This window comes from Pseudonaja textilis, chromosome Z (genome assembly GCF_049901715.1).
Source record: "Pseudonaja textilis isolate UNSWEBS1 chromosome Z, rPseTex1.2, whole genome shotgun sequence".
Lineage (NCBI taxonomy): Eukaryota > Metazoa > Chordata > Lepidosauria > Squamata > Elapidae > Pseudonaja > Pseudonaja textilis.
The window spans coordinates 40,417,770-40,439,276 of NC_142008.1; the positions used below are offsets into that span (position 1 = coordinate 40,417,770).

The window sequence follows — 21,507 nt, forward strand, 5'->3', positions numbered from 1 at the left end:
AAGGTTGGAAACCCCTGGACTGCCAAGGTCCCTTCTAGTCCTATGAACCTATGTTTGGTCATCAGAACTGTCTGGTATAAGAAAATCAGGAGGGGAAATAATATAAATAGAAATACAGTAAATATATTTCAATGATGTGTGTTTGTGTGTGTGTGTACTAATTCTGATTTAAAAATAAAATGATACATTAAGATTTTTTTCTACTCCTATTTTCCCCCTTGTCGCATTCCAACAAATGGTATTCTTATGAGGAGAAAAAATAACTACTGTGTAGTACATCCATATGACACAACTTGTGGGCATATGAATGAAAAACAAACCCCACAGCTGTTGGTTCTAAATTTAAACCAAGAGTTTGCCCAGGAGTGGCCCTAGTCTAATAGCAGAGTTACAGCAAAACTACCAGGAAAGCTGCTGGAATCAGAATTTAAAGGGATGATTTGAAAATAAGGACCTTTTAAAGTTATGTTTCTTCAGTTCTTCACAGTAAGTATTGCTTGATGTTCTCCAAAAGAAAAGGCTATACATTTCACTGTAATGTGTGCTGTAACAGCATTTGAACATAGAACATTCAGCTTTTGAAAACAGTATATATCTATGTGTGTGAAACAGAAATGTATCAAGGAATTTGAAGGTGAGTTATGTAGGTTAATTTATCAGACAGCATTTCAAAATGACCCTCTTTTTGGCAACAAATGTAGTCATAAGAATAGAAGCTATTAATAAGATTTTACATCATCCCCCAGGAAATCTTCTGGTGCCAATATTACCCCACCTGAATGTGCCATCTAGAAGAGCTAACACTATATTTCTGGTAGAGAGAAGGAAAATTTGTGGCTAACCATTTAAAATACTTACAGTGTTTATATACTAAATAGGGTCTGTGTGTTTTATGCATGAACAGGCAAAAATAATATGTGACCTTTTCATTATGTTTCAGATTTTTAGTCAACTATAATTTAAAGTTAGGTATATATAAAAATAGGATGGCATTCAGAGATTATGTTAAAGAGGGAATAGCACAGATACAGTATGATAGTAGCATGACAATCTGAATTTTGATTTAATTTTGCATATATTGTATTATGTTTGTGAGTTGCAGAAAAAAGGAATCTGATGATTAGCTACAGCCTGTGGACTCTAAATTGTTCTCCCTATTATACTCTAACATAAAAGGCACTACTAACCTTATTACCCTTTAAATATGCTTTTGCCCTCTCTCTTGTGATTATCATAGCATGCAAAAGTTGAAAACCAAATTATTTCTTGAATGTTCTCAAACATTTCTGCTTTTATTAGGTATGTTTTTAGGCAGAATAACTGCAAATTGGAAATGTCACAGAACAACCAAAATGAAAGTCCTAGCAAAAGCTAATTGACTGTTGATGAACAATTAAAAATAATTACACTGAAAGGCAAATATGATGTATGACTGTTCAAAAATAAATTCAGTATTTAATGTGAAACTCTTCCAAAATCTTACTTGCCCATTTAGGACAGCATTCACCAGTAATTCTCTATTCTAGTAATGTATGGTGCTGCTTAATTTCTAAAACAAGGATTAAAACAGATAACAGGTAATCAAAGTTGGAAGGGACCTTATAGGTCATGTAGTCCAACCCCCTGCTCAAGCAGGAGACCCCTACCCTACAATTTCTGACAAATGGCAGTCCAATCTCTCTTGAAGGTCTCAAGTGATGATGCTTCCACAACTTCCGAGGGCAAGCTGTTCCATTGGTTGATTGTTCTCTAGCAGATTTAATCTCTAGCAGATTTCCTTCCTTTCCATTGTGCAAGAAGTAAGTTATTGAACCGTGAGAGATAAGAGCTTTACATATGTTTACAGGAGCATGTCTTGCTTATTTCAGAACTGAAACAACTTGAAAACCTTTCCTCACTTGCATCTAATTATCATGTGAACATGGCCTGACAACCTCTTTATTCTTCCATATCCCCAGGATTTGCCTGTATCATGTTCTCAGCTTGCATCTTTGGCCATTTTAGTTTTAGAGAGTAGCATTTTCTTCTTAACTTTCAAACCAGGTATCTGACATGCTTTGCTGACTCAGTACAGTTAGACTATCTTAAGGGGTGGAGGTAGCCCAATGCTGATTGAATATTTCAGGTTTCTACAGACACATTCCATCCTGAGTTCCATTCCCCTCTGCTGCCATTTTATTTTCCTTTCATCTGGGTAAAAGGAATTGGGCACAGTTACTGACTGAGTACAAGTTTGGTGCTTTTTGAACCGTCAAAATAAATCCATTGAACTTGTGTCTATTGGACCAGCAAAGTTACTTGTTAATGCAGGAGATTCACTTCCATATACTTAATCATTTATTTCAGTCTATTGATTGGTGGGTTGTGGCGGGTGGGTGAATGGGTGGGCTTCCCATGTCTTTCAAGACCTTGTTCACCTGCTTCATCTGTCTGATGGGAGTACTTTCCTGATTTGGCAAAGAAAGTGTACAATGTGAGAGGGGGAGAGTTACTTGTTACTACTTATCACTTCCTAAAGCCCATCCCTTCCATTCTCCTCCCCTTATTACTATCTTGACTGATAGATGGTATCCTATTACACAGTGATGTCCAAAAAGTAGGGGGGGGGGAGCCAAACATTTTCACCAGGAATTTTTCTTAACACACATTGTTCACATGAAATCAGAAAATCCACCATTACATGCAGTCCTTTCTAACTGATTGCTTGTTGTAGAGAAAGGAAACCGTTTTGAGACACAGATCAAAAGTGGGAAGTAGCACTTGAGCTTTTTTTTCTTTATTGGAAAGGTTGTAAGTTTAACTTTTCATTTTAAATGGGGAAAACCATATTTTATTTGTCTCTTACACATGTTTTAACTGTCACTAGATTTCTGTCTGGGTATAATAATTCTGCTAAGATAAAACTAAAATAAAATTCCTTGTGTAAATGTTCCTTATATGAGTAGATGTGCCCATCACTTTAATATCAAAGCAAACACCCAATACATTTTTTCATGTAATACAAAATGGTCATAGCAGAATTAAGGGAAAAACTTCATCTAGGTTAACTTTCAAATGGATTCTGGTGATGTATAAAGTTTCTATATAGGCAGATCTGCCAGTCTCACTCCAAGTCAAAGGTGCTTCCAGGTCAGATTATTATATTTTGTTATTTTTATATTTTATTATGAGACAACCTTATTTTGAATGGCATTACATTTCATTAAAAATTTAAAGTATAATCCAATTTTTCTCAACTTGGTGCTCTGCAGATTTAATTAGGATTGTAATTACATTACTCTAGAAGCTGCAATTCCAACACATTTGCCCTACCATTGAATACTTGATTCCCCCTTCCTTGTTTCTAATTTACAATCCAAAGATGTCTTTTGGAGATTGTCCATAAAATGCAAATTGACTTTAAGTTATATGATATCAAGTCCACCAATTATCTTGATTGCTTTGGAAACAACAGACTTCATTATTTGGGGATGACGTCCAAGCCCAAAAGTTTAACTGTTGTACGATTTTTGTGTAGTAATCAGAGCTTACAGCTAGAAACCAAAAGACCGTGAGTTGTATCAGCATGAAATCAGTTGGGTGACTTTCAGCCATTTCTTCTCTCAGTTCTTAGAAAGAAGGCAATGGCAAATCCCTTTTTAAAAAAACTGCCATACCCAATCACAAGAAATAAAAAATGATTAGATGGTATAACAATTATTTTATTTGAATGCTGCCGAAGGGAGATCTTTAAAATGTAAGTTTGATTATATCTGAATAGAATTCCCTAGTAAAGTGCTTCAGTGTGGGATAAAGGAAACAAATGCAAGTTATCCCTTTGCCTGATCCTAATCATGTTTTGTGGATGTATTTCAGTTGCTTTGACTCCAAACTGATATGATGATGTATTTTCAACTATCTTCTCCATTGAATAAAAAAAATAAAAAAACAATTGAGATTCTCAAGAAAAAATAAATTGTTAATTTTGGCTTTACTAGTATGTTCATCAGTACAATTGTCTGTGATTATAAGCTGAAATGGAAAAAGTGCTTTTAAATGAAAATAATTCATACTGCATTTGCAATTTGTAATATCTTCAGTTAAAAGAACTTGTGATCAGCATGTTCCAGTTGTCAATCACTTACCAGAAAGCAATGTTTTTAATGAAAGAACCTGTAAAAATTCAAGTAGACCAAGGACCATGATAGTGATGGAAGCACTATATTATCTTGAAGAAATGCCTAGTAAATTTGGCTAACAGAATTGTAATTCAAAATAGTAGATACCAACATCTCTTAAGTGTTAAAAGATTGGCACTGGTGACCAATTAGGGAAATCCAATATGGTGTAGGGTTTAAGGAGGAGAACTATAACCAGGAAACTTCAGCTTGCAATCTATCCTTAGTCAGAGGAGCTCCGACTCTCTCAGCTTTGTTATGAGAAAAAGCTGGAGGAGAGAATAGTATACTCTGAATTCCTGGAGGCAAACATAAAGTACATCTAACAAATACAATTTCTGGCCCATGTTTTAAGATGCTGGTGTTGACTATCAAACTTCAAATGGAGAGTATGCAGTGTGGTGATCATCAAGCAACCAAATGTTGCTAGATACTTCTCCCTGTCATTGTCCCCCCTGATGTCTGGAATTTTAACCTGTTGTTCTGACAGACAAACACAGAACCACCCAAAGTGAAAAGGGAGGAATCCAAAAGTCGAAGTGCTTTATTACATGAGATCCAAAGAGGGACTCGACTGAGAAGAGTAACCCAAACCAATGATCGCAGTGCTCCACAGTTGGACAGTAAGTTTTCTGTTGATGGACGTGCTCCAATGGCCACTCAGTAATTTTTGCATTAAAAGCCCTTTTTTGGCAGAAACCTTTTTATTTGATTGCGAAATTGTTTTAATGACTCACTTTCATTTTTCTGATGAAAGTTTCTTATATTGGCCTGATTATTTGAAAATGAATCTTATCAAACTAATATTTTTCTTCAATATGCTGAACTTTTTACCATATTAATTAGAGGAATAATTTTCAAGTCTTCCAATTATCCCATATACAGTATTTTATATTTTAGATTCATGCTGTATTTTGGATTCATTCTTAAATCCATTCTTAATTCCTCCTCCTCCTTTCTTTTTTCAGCCATTCTGAAGACTTGTCAGTTATTCATTCATACCTTTCACAAGGGAAATAAACTGACAGTTTTCTATGTTAAAAAAAATCAAATGTTTCCCAGTTAATTTAATACCTTCCAGACAAAATAAGTAAGGAAAATTGCAGTAAGATAAAAACTTTAAAATTAACAAGGTAAAGAGGAAGCAGTGGAATAAAGAAGCAAAAAAGTAAAATATTTTAATCCCAGCATGTAATGTATTGATTGACCTAAGTGGTAACATCTAAGTTCCTCTTTTAAATAATAATATATATGCACAGTTATATTATCAAGATTGCAGTGAATATTTCTGTCTTAATATATGCAGCAGAAAATACTGCTTTTTGTTATATTAATAATTGTAAGACATAGAGATTTCACATCAGAACTAAGCCATAATACAGTTTGCTCAGTTATATATTTAGCATTTAGTTATATATTAAAAACATTTTTTTCTGGCTTAGTGTATTATGTGAATCCAGCCACAACATATGCTAATCATGCTTACTAGCTGAATCATGCCAGTTATAATTTGTTTAACCATCACTGTGTTGTATGTACACAGCAATTAGCCTCTGCTCATTTTATGCCAAAAGAAAAAGAGCAGAAAAACCAAAAGCTGAAATAATACCCCTCCTCCTTCTCCTCCTCCTTCACAGCTGATAGAAGAAAGCCCAGCAAAGATGGAGGAAGCCCTGGAAATTGCAGCAGTGAAATACCTCAGGCATTAGGGAACCTTTTTGCAGAAGGATTCCCTGTTCTGAGACCAGTAGGCCAAAGAGACTTAGCAGGTAAAGAATCCAGTTTGCAATGGAGTCTCAACGGAAAAAAAAATCAGAATATTTCTTTGTGATGTAAGTTAGGACATGCTAATTTGTACTTTTGTATATAAAATTAATATTCAAAAAAGACTGGAAGATTTGGAGTGCAAATAAGAGCTGATCTTGTAGTATGTTAGCTATACTTATAGAAAGTTTTCTTGGAATCTGTCAATTGCATAAAATGCAAAATCACTTTGCTATTTATTGTCTGAGTACAAATTGGTTATTGCATAGTATTTATGTTTGCATTAACAAAAAACATGCATATTCTTCCCATTATTTGCAATATTTGTTCTCATATTTTGTTATATTAGGATTCTTTTGGCCATCATTTTTGCCTTGCACAATAAATTAACTCAAAAACCTCAAGGCCTTTAAACAATGTGCTGTTTCATAATCTAGTCAGTATAATCAAGCCAATTAATAATCATGCTAGCTATCATGCCAGTATAATCAAGCCAGCTGCTATGATTCATGCTAGCTATTATTTCTGAATGTTTTTCTAGTATAGCCAAGGATAATGCAACTTAAAGTAATAAAAGTGACCAAGACCTTCTCTTGGTCTTATAAACATTGTTTGTCAGCAAGACAGGGAAATCAGAGTTAAACTATCAAATCAAGCAAGTGAGAGAAAAAACAGATTTCAGGCACAGTAGATTGTTAAGCTACAATGCTGTGTGGAAAGACAGCGGTTCCTGAATCCATCAGAGTGTAGCTGTTGCCTGGAGACATTCCTCTCACCTCTGTAATTGAGATGTGCAGGAACAATTCCTTCTTTCTACAGAACTATTTTAGTTTGGTTTTTTGGCTGGCAACAGAATGTAGCAAAATTTAGATCCTTCTGATTCCTGGAATAATGGAACTGCAGGATCTGTAATCTCTGAAAATGAATTGGCAGGATTGCAATAGCTAATTGATAGTAGGACAACCAATTAAGAAGTTGAGTTATTTTTTTTAAATCCTCTTGTTTTCTTCATTTGAATCTAATAATCTGGATGAATTATATAGATTTAGTTACAATGAGAATAATTTAGACTATTCAAAGGATGAATTGTTGAATGCAGTTTTCAAAATGAAGAGTGATTTATTTATTCTTGCTTCCTTTTCTCAGTGAATAGGACTGGAAAGCCACCTATTGCCAAAACAGCCCCAGTCCCACTGAACAATAATGGGAAGTCCGGTGGCAACTTTCAGATCTTCCCAAGTGGCCCTACTCAAGCAGATGAGTCAGAAGCATCTCAGATCCATGCTATCCCAGCTCACCCCAGCATCCCTGCTCCTCCTCCTCCTAGTTCAGTACCATCTCCTCCACCTCCTCCACCACCATTACCACCTCCCTCTGGCAAGCCATCACTTTACTTTCCTCCTCCGCCCCCTGTACCACCTCCTCATTCTGAATATCCTAATAAGTTCTCTTCCCCAGACATGGCTGCTGCTGATGCTGCATCCTCTCAGATTAGAACTTCTAAAAGCCACACCTCCCCATTGTACATACCACCTGCACCACCATTACCCTTGTCTCCATCATCTCCCTATGGGATTCCAGGCAAAAGTAATGAATGTTCCAGCCCAAGTTCCTCCCAGCTGGACCTAAAACATAATTCTCCCCCCATACCGCCACCACCACCACCACCACCACCACCTCTCCCAGGACCTATGTCTACTTTTTCTTCACCCCGAACCTCAATGTTTTCACCACAATCACCAACCTATAACAGTGCCTCAAACAGCAGCAGCAATTCTGCTCCCCTAATGCCTCCCAAGAGCCAGTTGCAAAAGCTCCCCATTCAATCAGTGTCTCTTCCCCCTACTCCTCCAAGCACACAGCAAGCTCCTGCAATGCAGAAAAGGAGAAGAGGTGGAGGTAACTACTTTCAGTGGCATGCCTATTGGATTACGTCCTGTGGAATATAACTTGCATTGGGTATGGATGTCCTTTCTATAAACACTTAAAGCTGAAGCTGATTGGAATCCTTAGTGTTGTACATTGTGCAACACAGAAATTGCTTTAGAATGTAACTACAATCTCTCTCTTGTCCTTGGAGGACTACATGCCTGCTTGGGTTGCAAGGCTGACTAAACATACAGCCTCTAACAGGGCTGTCAAACTCGTGGCCCGCAGCCCAGATGCATTATGCACTGGACATTCCCACACCTGGTTTAGCGAAGGGGGAAAAAAGTCACGATATGTCACGTGATGTCGCGGTGATGATGCAAGTTTGACACCCTTGCTCCGACAAATTGCTCAAGGTTTTCTCTGCCCATAGGCCAAAATAAGTTTCACTTAAGTAATTGTGTTTAAAAGTGCTGATACCTCACTGAATCTGATGATTTGAACAGAATAAATATGGGGAACTACAAAAAAAAGCATGCTGGACAAGATGGGAGTGCTGGCAGCAATCCCACATTGGTTAATTGTGACTAATTACACTGCTAATTCTGAGGATGAATAGAAAATATGTATGCACATTTTGCTTCAACTTTTTGGAACAAGAATGAGGGGTAAGAATGCAAATATCACTCTATTCTTTTTTGCATGTTTATTCTTCTTAGCAAAGTTGATGCCGCCACCTGTTCCTCCTGCAAGGTCTCCCACAACTGAGCTCACAAGCAAATGCCAAGTCACCCAAGTATCTCCGTGGCCACCGGCTACTCAAGACCCAGGTATTATACAGATAGCACTGTGTCATTTACTGTTGACAAGTATTGTATATACAAAAACATAGAACTTTTCTTATCACAAGGTTACAGACTTATCAATCTATGAAAGCTTTTTAAAATTAGGACCTGTTTGGGAATGGTAATGCAAACTGCTCAAGAAAGTCAGAGTATGCACTCATCCTTTGTTTAGTGACTAAAATCTGTTCCAACTACCAAGTTATTAAGCAAAATGGTCGCTAAGTGAACCCATAGTGAGACAAGGAGGGAGGGAGACAGGCAGGCAGACGTTACAAATCATTGGTTGCTGCTCCCTGATTCAGTCAAGGTTCTTCTGTACAGTTACACCAGCATTATTCTTATTCTGATATGCGTTATCAAGCACACAACCTTTAGTTATAATGCAAACATTGGTTAGAAAATGACGTTTTTAATTACCATCATATTTGTGAATGGTCATGAGCTGCTGGGGGGCATTTTGAACTTTTGAATATCAATTTGAACTTTTTTAGAGACAAATGGACATTTATATAGGAATTTTAAAGGCAGAGGCATTAGTAGTTAGCGACATACATAGGGGAAAACTCCAGGATCAACTATTATCATTATTTATAAGAAAATACTGCCAAATCATTTCAGTATTTTTCCAAAGAAAACTACTTGAATATTTTACTAAACTGATCTATCATAGGATTTAATCTTTTAAAGTGAAACAGTAAGATACAAAAGAGAAGTTGGTGAGCGAGTACTGCAGTTCTAATATCTTCAGAATTGGTGGAAGTGAATGAGGCTAAACAAGGAACTTTAAGCAAAGTGTATGGAATTTTAAAAAATATGATAAAACAGTGCAACTGAATTGAGAATATACTGGATGGATTATTTTATTGTGCTTCTGTTTTATATTCCATAATGGGTATATATGTACCGGTAGTACATACTTGTTACTTTGCTTATTATAATTCAGCATGATTTTTTAAAAAATTAAACTCTTTCCAGATGATTTTGAATCGAAATTCACTTTCCATTCCATGGAAGACTTTCCCCCGCCAGAGGAGTTCAAGCCTTTTAAGAAAATTTATCCTAGCCAAGAAGCGAGAAGTAAGTCAACATTTCTACCTCAATATGATCTGAAATGCTTTCCAAACAGGGGCTATCATTCATCTTTGCCCTCTAGTTATGAGAGTTCTAGGCTTTCTCAGTGTTATGCATGCAACAGTGCTGCCACTGAAGAGAAATATCTGTTGATTTTCAAAAACATCACAGGAGTCCCCATTGGTACCCATAATTTGTGTTATGTACATAGTGCCCATGTGCCCCTGTGGCATGTCTTTTGTCAGCGTCATCTAAAACATTAAGATTATACCATGGACCCCTTTGTCCTCTCTCATCTTGAGAACAATCTCAAAGTCATTAAAACTTGTTTTTGCTGTTTTTGACAAATTAATTGCCTTTGAATGTAGCACATCTCTAAAAAGAATGATAGTTCTCCATACCTATTATCTATAAGCCTTGCCCAGTGCTATTTATGCTTCATTGTCTCATCTACATGAGACATCAGTTGGCTGGGGAATTGAAGTCCATATAGCTTAAAGTTGCTCAGGCTGAGAAACATCATCATAAAGTGATTTGTTTACTTTGATTCAAAACTGGTTTCAGTATATGGCATGGAGTAACTAAAGGATAGAAATTTGATGCACTGAGATTATGACTTTCACAGTAAACACAGCCGATCACAAATAATCATTTACCAGAAGGAAATTATTATTAGAACAATTATATACATACATGTGGTTTTATTTTACATATGTATATGTACATAATTACTCAGCCAGTTTGATGCAATGGTTAAGTATAATTACGTAAAAGCTAGCTGGGTGACCTTGGGGCAGTCATTTTCTCTTAAGCCTAGGAACAAAGCAATAGCAAACTACTTCTGAAAAACCTTGCCAAAAAGACTTGGAGTTATCCAAGCAATCACCAGCAGACAACCTGACTAAAAAGAAAATATACATATATGTAATTGTTCTAATTAAAACTATAATTGTTTCACATATTCATTTAAAAGGAGAAAAGTTAAACAAATGTAAATGAAGCTTTTGTGTACTGAACTAATCTCAATAGGATTCTGCCATGATCCAAAGGCAAGTAAATATCATGCTAGAAGCTGGTAGCTTTTGAAGCATGCTAGCTTTCACTTCTTAAAAATAGACATAAACATTTTTAAAATAGTTCTTTAAAAAAATAAATCTTTTAAGAAATGACAGAGGAGGTAAAAAAAAAAATTGGGGATTTTGAGGGAATCATTAGTGTAAGCACAGTAGAGTCCATGGTACACTGTTGACTACCAACTACTAAGTTAGACGTTCTGAATAAGCCATGTCCTTTGTGTAGATTGCTAATTTTAGTTGGATAAGAAACACATTACAGGTGATCCTTGACATACAACCATTGATTTAGCAACTTTGTTTAAAAGTTGCAATGGCTCTGAAAAAAGTTTCTTATGACTTTTTTTAACATGACCATTGCAGCATCCACATTGTCATGTGATCAAAATTCAGGCTGTTAGCAACTGGCATATATTTATGACAGCTGCACTGTCCCAGGATCACGTGATCACTATTTGTAACTTCCCAGCCCTCTTTCAACAGGCAAAGTCAATGGGGAAAATTGGATGACCACTCTCACTAAATAATTGGAGTGATTTGCTTAAAAAGGCAGAGGCAAAACCACTTGTAAAATGGGACAAAATTCACTTAACTGCCTTGCTTAGCAATGGAAAATTGCGCTGAGTTGTTATTGTAGGTCAAAGACTACCTGTACATATTGGGAAATTGCTATCTTAAGTCCTATGTATTTCTTAATCCTCTATATAGATTAAATTGCTGATTTGAGAATTGTGTGTGCAAACTACACATATATGCCTACACATGCATCTTAGTTGAATTCAGAGGTATTATGAAGGTTTTCAACTGACCTAAGTAGTTTATACATTTGTTTTGATAGTTCTTTCAGATTTATGGCTCAAACTCTAGATTATTGGAGAAAGATATTGATAAGTGTCATAGATAGTGTCATGGAACATACCCTTTCCTTTTCCAGATAAAGCAAGCAACCCCCCTTTACGAACGCAAGCAAGATGAGGTCAACAATTGAAGGGTATTCAAAAAAATATTCAACAGTATAAAATGTAGGGCATATTTTTGTTAGTCATGTGATATGTACAGGCAAATATGGCACTTAAAAGACTGCTGGATGCAGATGGGCCAGAATGAGAGTGCATGTTCATTTATTTTAAAAAGTTGCAACATAATGTATTTTGATTTAAATTGCTTTAAAGCTGGCCTGAATTTTATTTTTAAATGCTATCGAGTATTGTAATTTACATAGCTGTTCATTCTTATATGGTATATTTTGGTAAAGTAAAATTGATTGCCTGTACTGTATGCAGTCCAGTTTCCCATGGAGTTTCTGTTGTAATTAATTCATGATTTCCAAATTTGATTTACTGATTTACATTATATCATATATAAATTCCTGGCAAGTCTTCTCTTTTGTTTTCTTGGATATATCGTAGCTTTTCAGTGGTGCAGATGTATAACATTTTCAAAAGAATGTCACATATAGACACAAATATACTCCAAGCAAGAAGAATGCAAACAAAACATTTTCCATTAACTTCTTCTAAAGCTCATCAGCCTAAGAACATAAAATGTTGTTACATGTAATCTTGAACTTGCAGGCACAATAGGGATTGGAAAAGGTGTCATTTAGCAGTATGGTTGTTAAGTGAGCCATCACGTGACTGTACCCGATTTTATAACCTTTTCTGTCACATCATTAAGCAAATTACTTGCAATTCTTAAGGAGGATATCATGTGACTATGACTTGCAACCTTCTGCTGGCTTCCCCATTGACTTTGGTGTCAGAAGCCTCTTGGGATTGTAGCAAACAATCATGACATGACCACAACTACTTGCAACCGTTGTAAATGTGACACTACGGCCAACTGCCTGAATCAGAATCACATGGCCATAATCAGTGATCATAAGTGCAAGGACTGGTGGGTTTTTTTCAGTGCCATCATAACATTCAAAGGTCGCTAAATGTTAAGTGAGGACTTGTATTAGCAATCCCTCTGTGATCCTGTGAAAGCTGGCCCATTTGATGCCTCTGTCTGTCAGAAGGATTAAAAATGCACAAAAACAGAAAAAGATCTAAAATACAAGATCTACTTTGAATATAAAAAGCAAGTTCCTATATCTCAGGCTATCTTATTTTTGAGTAGAAGGCCAAAACATGCCTGCACCACCACTTGCCTCTACAGAGCAGAGTAGAAAGATATTTTCCCGTCTCTCACTCTCCAATAAGTGGCTTCAGTGACAAAATTCTTCTGAATTAGGCGTCGACACACAGCCTACCAGTAGAAAGAATACTTGAACTGGAGCATGGAGTAAAGGAATATATCTTATTTAGGAAGCATCTGAAGTCTTCAACTAGCTGCTATACAGTTGGGCTCTAAATAACATGCTGTATATACGAGGGCTATCCACAAAATAGATTACGTTTTCGTCTGTAGCAAGAAGGGGCGGAGCTAGCGTGGCCATCTTTGGTCTGTGCGCTGCCGCTCAGTATGCATCTAGTCGTGCTAGTGGGAGGTTCGTATCATTGCCCGTTATTTCACAGCAAACGTTTGAAATGTGTGCTGCAATTGAAAATCCCGCGAGTTGTGAGGTGCGATCAGTGATAAGGTTTTTGTTGGCAAAAAACCATAAACCGATTGAAATTTTGATTGAAAAATTGAAAAACTAAGAAAAGCAATTCAGACCAAGCGTAGAGGAAAGTTAAGCTCAAAATTTTTGTTTTTGCATGACAATGCCCGACCACACACAGCAAGTCGCACTCGAGAAATCCTGAATGCTTTCAAGTGGGAGATTTTTCCTCATCCGCCCTTCAGCCCCGATCTTGCACCAAGCGACTACCACTTGTTTCCAAGGATGAAGACCTGGCTTGGAACAAAATTTTTGAGCTTAACTTTCCTCTACACTTGTTCTGAATTGCTTTTCTTAGTTTTTCAATTTTTCAATTAAAATTTCAATTGGTTTATGGTTTTTTGCCAACAAAAACCTTATCACTGATCGCACCTCACAACTCGTGGGATTTTCAATTGCAGCACACATTTCAAACGTTTGCTGTGAAATAATGGGCAACGATACGCACCTCCCACTAGCACGACTAGATGCAGACTGAGCGGCGGATGCACAGACCAAAGATGGACGCACTAGCTTCGCCCCTTCTTGCTACAGACGAAAACGTAATCTATTTTGTGGATCGCCCTCGTACTTAAATGCAACTTGAAAAGGAATGGGAAGGAAAGTTTAAGAACCAAACTAATGGGAATAAGGAAAACATAGCTTCCTATCTCACACAATTTTGCTTTCCACAAAAAGCAACAGGAAGAACAACAGTGGGGGTAGGGGAGCATTTCTGAACAGAAGAGACAATGTTTTTTTTTTTTAACTGAATTATGGCTTAGCATTCTTGCAAAGCTAGCTATCATAGACTGTTTCATTCTTGCAATATCGGCAGCCTTTGGTCATGCATATGTTGCAGTGTAATACAGTGTACAGATTTGTTTGAGGATAATTTGCTTAGAGAAGTTGTTTGAGGAGGAAAGGGAAACCCAGACTGTATTTGCATTTCTACCTTACTCTTACTGGTGGAACCATAGGACTGCAGTAGCTGTTTCAGCTAGTTTTGTATGTCTACTTTCAGCAATAGCTCTTTGGCTGCTTAATGTGAAAGCGACTAGAAACTATATGCACAAAATGTTAGAGCTAAGCAAGTCTCTCCTGGATGAGAGCTGTTGCTTTTCCTTTTGCACAACTTATTTCTGGAATAAAGAAGGGGAAGAAATGAGACTTTCCTGTAGCAAAGAAAATGAAAAGACACTATTTACTCATTCAGTCCTTATATTTAAAAATAAGACATGGAATGGTGGTGTCTAATCAATATAACTATGATGTAATATAATATGATTTAGTAACTTCCAAAAATAACTAATTTTTACATTTATTTGTTTTCACAATTTTATTTCTTACTGGAAAAAAGAAAAAAAAACACCTCTAATGCATTTCAGTGAATAATATTAAAATATTTAATACTCAGACATACTTTCAGTGCAGAAATAATTTATTAATTTGGTCAATCATAAATGTCTAATACATATATACCAAATGACAACAAACTCCTGATAGCAACTTCCTACAAGAAATACCTAAAATGTACTAATTCTGCTTTAGTCAGGTATTATACATTCCAACATATCCTCAGGAAGAGAGCATGGTCAAATCTTGTAGGATAGCTGGAACATTTGGAATTTTACAGAAAATGTCCACAAATCAATGCATTTACATTATATTTTTCCCTTTTTCAGCTGCCTTTTGATACCATTATTTTTTGAAATTTTAAGCCATAAAAAAATAGCTGTTTGCTGTGTAAACTGTCCAAATAAGAAAAATTGCTTGACTAAGGAAAGTCTGTAGATCTCCATAGTGACAAGATATATTGAAAGAACTAGAAAAAAGTCTGGCCCTTTGGAATCAATTCCTTGTACAGTGGAAAAATACTTTCCTTATCTTCCTGCATGATTTTTAAAACTATTGTTTACCTTATGAATCTGTGTGATTAATGACATTCTTGACATTTGTTTTATGAGTGTTCCAAGTTAAGAACAATATAAACAACATTTGTGATCTGATTACAACAGTTTAGTTGGAAGTTGATAGTTGGAAATGTCTATAATATTAGAATCCTGGTGTTTTGAATTATAGGATTAGCACCATAGTTTTGAGACTAGAATCACCTGTCACTGCCTGATGGCTTCACCTGCACAGTCACTTTCTTCTATACCTTTCATTAAGAAAGCAACAGTAGGAGGAATAACTTGCTGATGGCCAAGATGAACTTGGTAAGTATTTAATAATGCCCAATGTTATTTGGATGCATGGACAATAAGCAAGTTACATAAAGAGAATGGATTCAGGGTGCAAAAACCTGGAGGACACTTTCACTTTCAATTGCTTTAAGAAAGTAGCTCTAATTTTATGTAATCGGTGAACATAGGCATTTGGGGATATGGAGGAAAATATGCATCTTAACACAAAAAGTCATGTATAAGCGCACAATCGTGCCTACCGTCCCTGTCCTATTGGCCCCAATTATTCATATTCATTTCCTGTATTTATACTTATGTTTATTATCTTGTAAGCTGTTGGCAAATAAAGATAAACTGTTACTTATCTGTGTCAGACAATGAGATACAAGCACATGAGTATGGAGTTTGTTATGTCATTACCACACATGCCATTTTAACTCAATCTTGGTTGCTACAAATACAAATATGTTGAGCTTATTAACTATCTGTCAATCAAAATGTGCAAATTCAATCTTAGTCTATCTTTGTATTCATAATTATATAACAATGATAATTGTTTACTGGATTAGATCCTGTTCTATTTAAGTAGCTATAAATGACTGCTGCTATTTGACAAAGTAGTAATAGGCATTAGCTGCCTAAAGAAAAGAAGATAGATGGTATCCTCAACATTCTACCTCACTTGAAACCTTCCCAACACATTTCCAATAATATTGGGAACATTCTAAACCAAACTTTTGGAAAAAAGTTTTGAATGCAGCACAAAGAAATATGAAATAATGTGTAATAGAGAACTAGGTGGGCTATTTCTCTAAGGTTTGTGTAAATTGATTTCATTCTCATTCAAACTAGCATTAGTGAGAAGGCATTCCATTGCTGAAAGTTATCTCCTTTATAATGGAATTTCCTTTTTTTAACATTTCCATGTTTTCTATTCAAAAATATCATTTAGAAGTTATAAAATGGACCATCTTTCCTTTGAAAGTGAATCAATATTTTCAAGGGAAGTTCTCAAAAGATCCTGTTTAATTTGAAAACAACATTGAGATCTCTATGGTCTTTTCTAAAATTATTCATTTCTAAAGTTTTGTCGCCCAAATAAAACAAAATTCCCAGCATTACACTGACCAGCATGCATCTACTAACTGAACCTATCAGTGAATCTTCTCTTTTAACAACATACACAGGACAACACATAATGAAAAAGGATGTTAACTGGATACAGCTACTGAGGAAAGTTTCTCTAGAAAGACAAATACTTCCTCCCAAATTCGGCAATATGGTGAGATTATCTTTCAAGGCTTGACGAGTTCTATGTTCTTGTGCAAAGGCTAACAGTGTCTATGGGCACTGAAATGAAAAAAAAAAGCCTTAGTTTACAAATTACAAATGCCAATCTAAAATGCAGCAGAAATATATACATATAGCAAAATAACCACAATGTACTGAAGGCTGGCTTTTTATTCTTATATGTGCCAAAAATTGCTTTGAAGTAAACACAAATTCAGGAGATAGAGAAGAATGTGAACATCTACTGGTAAGTTGACTTCTTTACTTTTAGAAGAACATTTGCTGAAATACAAATATAAATGTATGGAAAAAACATGAAGAAGACTCACTTCATTTGAAGAATTTAATTTCTGTATCTACACAGTCATAAAAAAGGTCTTCTATTTCTGAAGAATCAAGAATTTCAGACCTAGAGAGAATGCCTTCCATTGCTTCCAAGCCCTGTTTTTCAAGGTTTAACATTATTCTTCTTAATGCCTGACCTTTTTCCTAAGGAATGCAAAGGCCAATAGGAAATATTGATTAAAAGGATTTAAGCTGTCATCTTGTACAAATGCTTATGAATGCACCCATGTAAAAATTCTCAGAAAACAAAAAAGGACTGAATTGTGCCATACATATAATAAAACTTAATGACAAATTATAATCCAGACTTTCCTAACTTGGTTACTTCCAGATTCTGCAACGTTCAGAATTATTGAAAAGTGTGTAACAACTTCAATTCCTAGAATTCCATGGTCAAAATTCTGAAAGTTGCTGACTAAATACACGTGGAAGATGACAGGTTAGAGAAGACTGGAGTATACAGGAAGAAATATACTTCAGTCAAAATAAAGCTGGAAGAGAGATCTTTTAGTCCAACCCCCTGCTCAACAGGAGACTCTATACCATTTCAGACAACTGGCTGTCTAGTATTTTCTTAAAAACTTCCAGTGATAAAGCACCTACAATTTCTAAAGGCAAGCTGTTCCACTGGTTGATTGTTCTCACTGTCATGGAGTTTCTCCTTAATTCCAGGTTGCTTCTCTTCTTGATTAGTTTCCATCCATTCTTTCTTGCTCCCTTGACTTTGTGGCAGCCTCTCAAATATTGGAAAACTGTTATCATATCACCCCTAGTTGTCCTTTTCTCTAGACCAGCGATCAGCAACTGGTGGTCCATGGCCCACTGGTGGTCTGTGAGAAAATTTTGGTGGTCCGCAGAGAAATGTCACCCCCAGAGCACACCGCAAAGCAATTAATCCAGGCTGTGTAGGAACACAAGACTGTGCCACCCACATAGCCTCTAGGAACCCTCCCTGCCCACTCACTTCTTACCTGGCAAACTTGCCTGCTAAGTTGCTATTTTTCCTTTTTCTGACCATCAGCTGTTCTGCTGTGCCGGGAGATTTAGATTAGCTAGAAAGCAGGAAATCGATGGATTTCTTGCTTTCTAGCTAATCTTTAAATCTTTGGCTCTGCTTTTAACTTTCCTTAGGACTGAAGCAGTGCAGACTCAGCTAGCCGATGGCAGAAAGATAGATCTCTGAATGAATCTGTGATTCTGTGAGCAACTCAATCTGCTTGCCTGCTTTGCCTGATTTTGGGTAAAAGTTGCTCTTTTTTAAATAAAAAAATCAATATGTACATACATGGTGTGTTGTGAGTAAATTTGCAAGCAAATTTTATGTGACAGACTCAGCTAGCTGATGGCAAAGATCTCTGAATGAATCTGTGATTCTGTGAGCAACTCAATCTTCCTGCCTGCTTTGCCTGATTTGGGGTAAAGTTGCTCTTTTTTTATAAAAAAAGTCAATATATAAATATGTATAATATTTACATACAAGACATGCCCAGCCAGTCACATGACCACCTAGGCACACCCACAAATTAGGCCACACCCACAGAACTGGTTGTTAAGAAATTTGAATCCCACCCCTGCCTGTGTTATGAGTTTGGTTGTCCTTGAGGTACAAATGGTTGGTGACCCCTGCTGTAGACTATCCATACCCAATTCCTGCAACCGTTCTTCATATGTTTTAATGTTCAGGCCTTTAATCATCTTGGTTGCTGTTTTCCTCACTTTTTCCAAAATCTCAACATCTTTTTTTTGTTATGTGGTAACCAAACTGGATGCAGTATTCTAGGTGTGCTCTCACCAAGGATTTATAAAGCAGTATAATATATAACATGATTTTGATTTTATGCTTCTGTTTATACAACCAAGATTTGTATTAGCTTCTTCAGCTGCTGCTGCACACCGCTGACTCATATTTAAATGATTACAAAACACTTTCCCATGAAAGAGATTAGGACAAATGGGAGCTCCCCTAGAAAAGTTCTATTTTTTCCACTTATTTCTCTCTCTATTTTTTCAGCTACAATTAAGGAGCGGGGCGGGGGGGAGATGAGGAAGCAAGCATCTTGCTTTGAAAAACTTCCAAATTCCTCCTACCATTGGAATGAATTATCCTTTAATTGATAATATTTAAAATCATAAAAGAAAAAAATTCGTGGCATCTTAGGAAGAACAATTATAATATTAATTCTTTTTTGACAATACTGCTATTCATTCATTCATCCAGTTTCTATGGCTGCGCATGTCCTATAGTGCATATGTTCACTTGAAAAAAAGTAGCTGAAGATACTATTGTAAGCATTTCAGATATAAATACAGATATAAATATTTGCTTACTGTTGGTAATTGGGACTGGGATATCTGTAAGAATATAATACCATATCACCTATGACAACTTGCAATAGCAGTTCCAGCAGCCTCAGTTGCCATAATTAAGTAATGTGCAAACTCAGCATCCTATGATCACAGGAATGCCATGTGAGATGTCCTGCCCACTTCCTCATTGGCTTTGCTTGTCAGAAGTTGGCTGTGAAAGTTGCAAATATGATTTCACGTGATTGCAGGTCACTGCAACATTGTAATAGGTGAGGCAGTGCCCAGCATTTGAATTGTGATCATGTGATCGTGGAGACACTGCAACAGCCACAACTCCAAGGACCTATTGTAAGTATCCTTGTTCAGCACTATTGTACTATCACTGAACAAGTAAATATAAATGAGTGCAGTGCTATATCGGACATGCACATTGGAAAAATGCAATTGAAGGTAATATTGTTAAGTATAAGAAAACAGCAATTATAGCAAATAATATTCAGTTTCTAACTACGTGTGGAAAGTTACTTTTCTCCCATTACACGGTATGCCTCCTGATTACAAAAACATCAACATGTATAATATAGAATTAAGCTGTACCGTAAGTATGCAAAGAAGCAATCAGAAATAAAGGGGGAACAACCTTAATATATTTTATACAAGTATAAGAGAACTGTTTTAAAGATACAAGCCTGGAGTACTGAACAATACAATAAATCAGTTTAATAATAATAATTAATATTCTAAAATCCAATTGAAAGCCTTACCTCATCACTGTCTAAGACTAATCGAGCCTGCTGGTGCACCTTGTATAGTTCATGTCTGCGATCAGGTTTCTCTTGAAACCGAGGAATTTTTTTCGCGGGATCTTCACTACCAAAAATGGGTGATTGAACTTTAGGTACTGTTTTCACACCATCCACAAAGATAAAAGGTTTAAATATGGACCTGAAAAAGGTTACATGAATGACCAACTAAGTAATTATAGCTACAGATTACATTGTCACCTAGCAGTTTATTTTCCTACAAATATAAACAACCTACCCAAAATAAATCTGAACATACCAATTGCATTAAAGAATAGGGTAAATATATGCAACACATTCAACAAACTGTATTTACTTATGCTAATAATTATACTAAAATGTAAATAATCATGTTAGGACATTTTTTAATTGCCACTGATCACTCTTTTAATTGGTTTGTGTTATCACACCATTCTGCTCAAATTAACGGCCACTTTATGCTATATAAAATATCCCTTCAAGTTATATAGGCTTTCATATTGCAATTTTCTGTATGGTGGTGTTCATATCAACTGGAATAGACACTACTGTTTCTAGGAATTGTCTGCAGCATCCTTTTGTGGCATCTGAATCCTTCTTCCCTTGAAACATCCTGTGATTAGAACTAATATCTGGAATTCACAAAGCTTTTTGTTCGAATTTCTATTACATCTAAAAATAAATTTTAATATCATGTCCAGTTAAAATAATTTTTTAAATGTCTTAAATACAAAAGGTTTGCAGGTAATGGACAAACTACAATGCTGGATATTCCTTGATTATAAAGGTTAAAGGTTTTCCTTGTCCAATCATGACTGATTCAAGGAGGTGGTGAACCATCTCTGATTCTCAGCCAAAGGAACCTGCGTTATCTGAGAGATCTTTCCATTATCATGCGGCCAGCACGAAGTATGAAATGCAGTAACCTTCCCACTGAAGCAGTTCCCATTTATCTACTTGCATGGAGCCTTGGTGGCACAGTGGTTAGAGTGCAGTACTGCAAGCTACTCCCACTGCAATTTGGCAGATCAAATCCCACCAGGCTCAAGGTTGACTCAGCCTTCCATCCTTCAGAGATGAATAAAATGAGGATCCAAATTGTTAGGGGCAATAGCTGACTCTGTAAACCACTTTGAGAGGGCTGTAAAGTACTATAAAGTGGTATGTAAGTCTAAGTGCTATTGCTCTTTGCCTGCTTTCCAACTGCTAGCTGGGCAGGAATTGGGGCAAGTTT

At 36.2% G+C, this 21,507-nt stretch overlaps 2 protein-coding genes across 4 annotated transcripts in view; one reads left to right on the plus strand and one right to left on the minus strand.

The window, feature by feature from the left end:
• Positions 1–329: 329 nt before the first annotated feature.
• Positions 330–12,154, plus strand: WIPF3 (WAS/WASL interacting protein family member 3). The gene is made up of 7 exons (XM_026708201.2): positions 330–486; positions 4,648–4,780; positions 5,795–5,926; positions 7,068–7,820; positions 8,510–8,620; positions 9,611–9,712; positions 11,714–12,154. Exons 1-7 carry the CDS (start codon positions 466–468, stop codon positions 11,752–11,754), a joined length of 1,293 nt encoding a protein of 430 aa, XP_026563986.1. The 5' UTR covers positions 330–465; the 3' UTR covers positions 11,755–12,154.
• Positions 12,155–14,755: 2,601 nt separating this feature from the next.
• The window catches only part of SCRN1 (secernin 1), a 29,655-nt gene continuing 22,903 nt past the window's right edge, over positions 14,756–21,507 (minus strand). For 2 of the 3 annotated variants that reach the window (XM_026708205.2, XM_026708203.2), the window contains 3 exons: positions 20,256–20,436; positions 17,169–17,328; positions 14,756–16,899 (listed from right to left, as the gene is read on the minus strand). In XM_026708205.2, the coding sequence (XP_026563990.1) occupies positions 17,170–17,328; positions 20,256–20,436 (340 nt within the window). In that variant the 3' untranslated portion in view covers positions 14,756–16,899; position 17,169. The remainder of the gene's footprint in view (positions 16,900–17,168; positions 17,329–20,255; positions 20,437–21,507) is intronic. The other variant, XM_026708204.2, reaches the window with a different exon arrangement.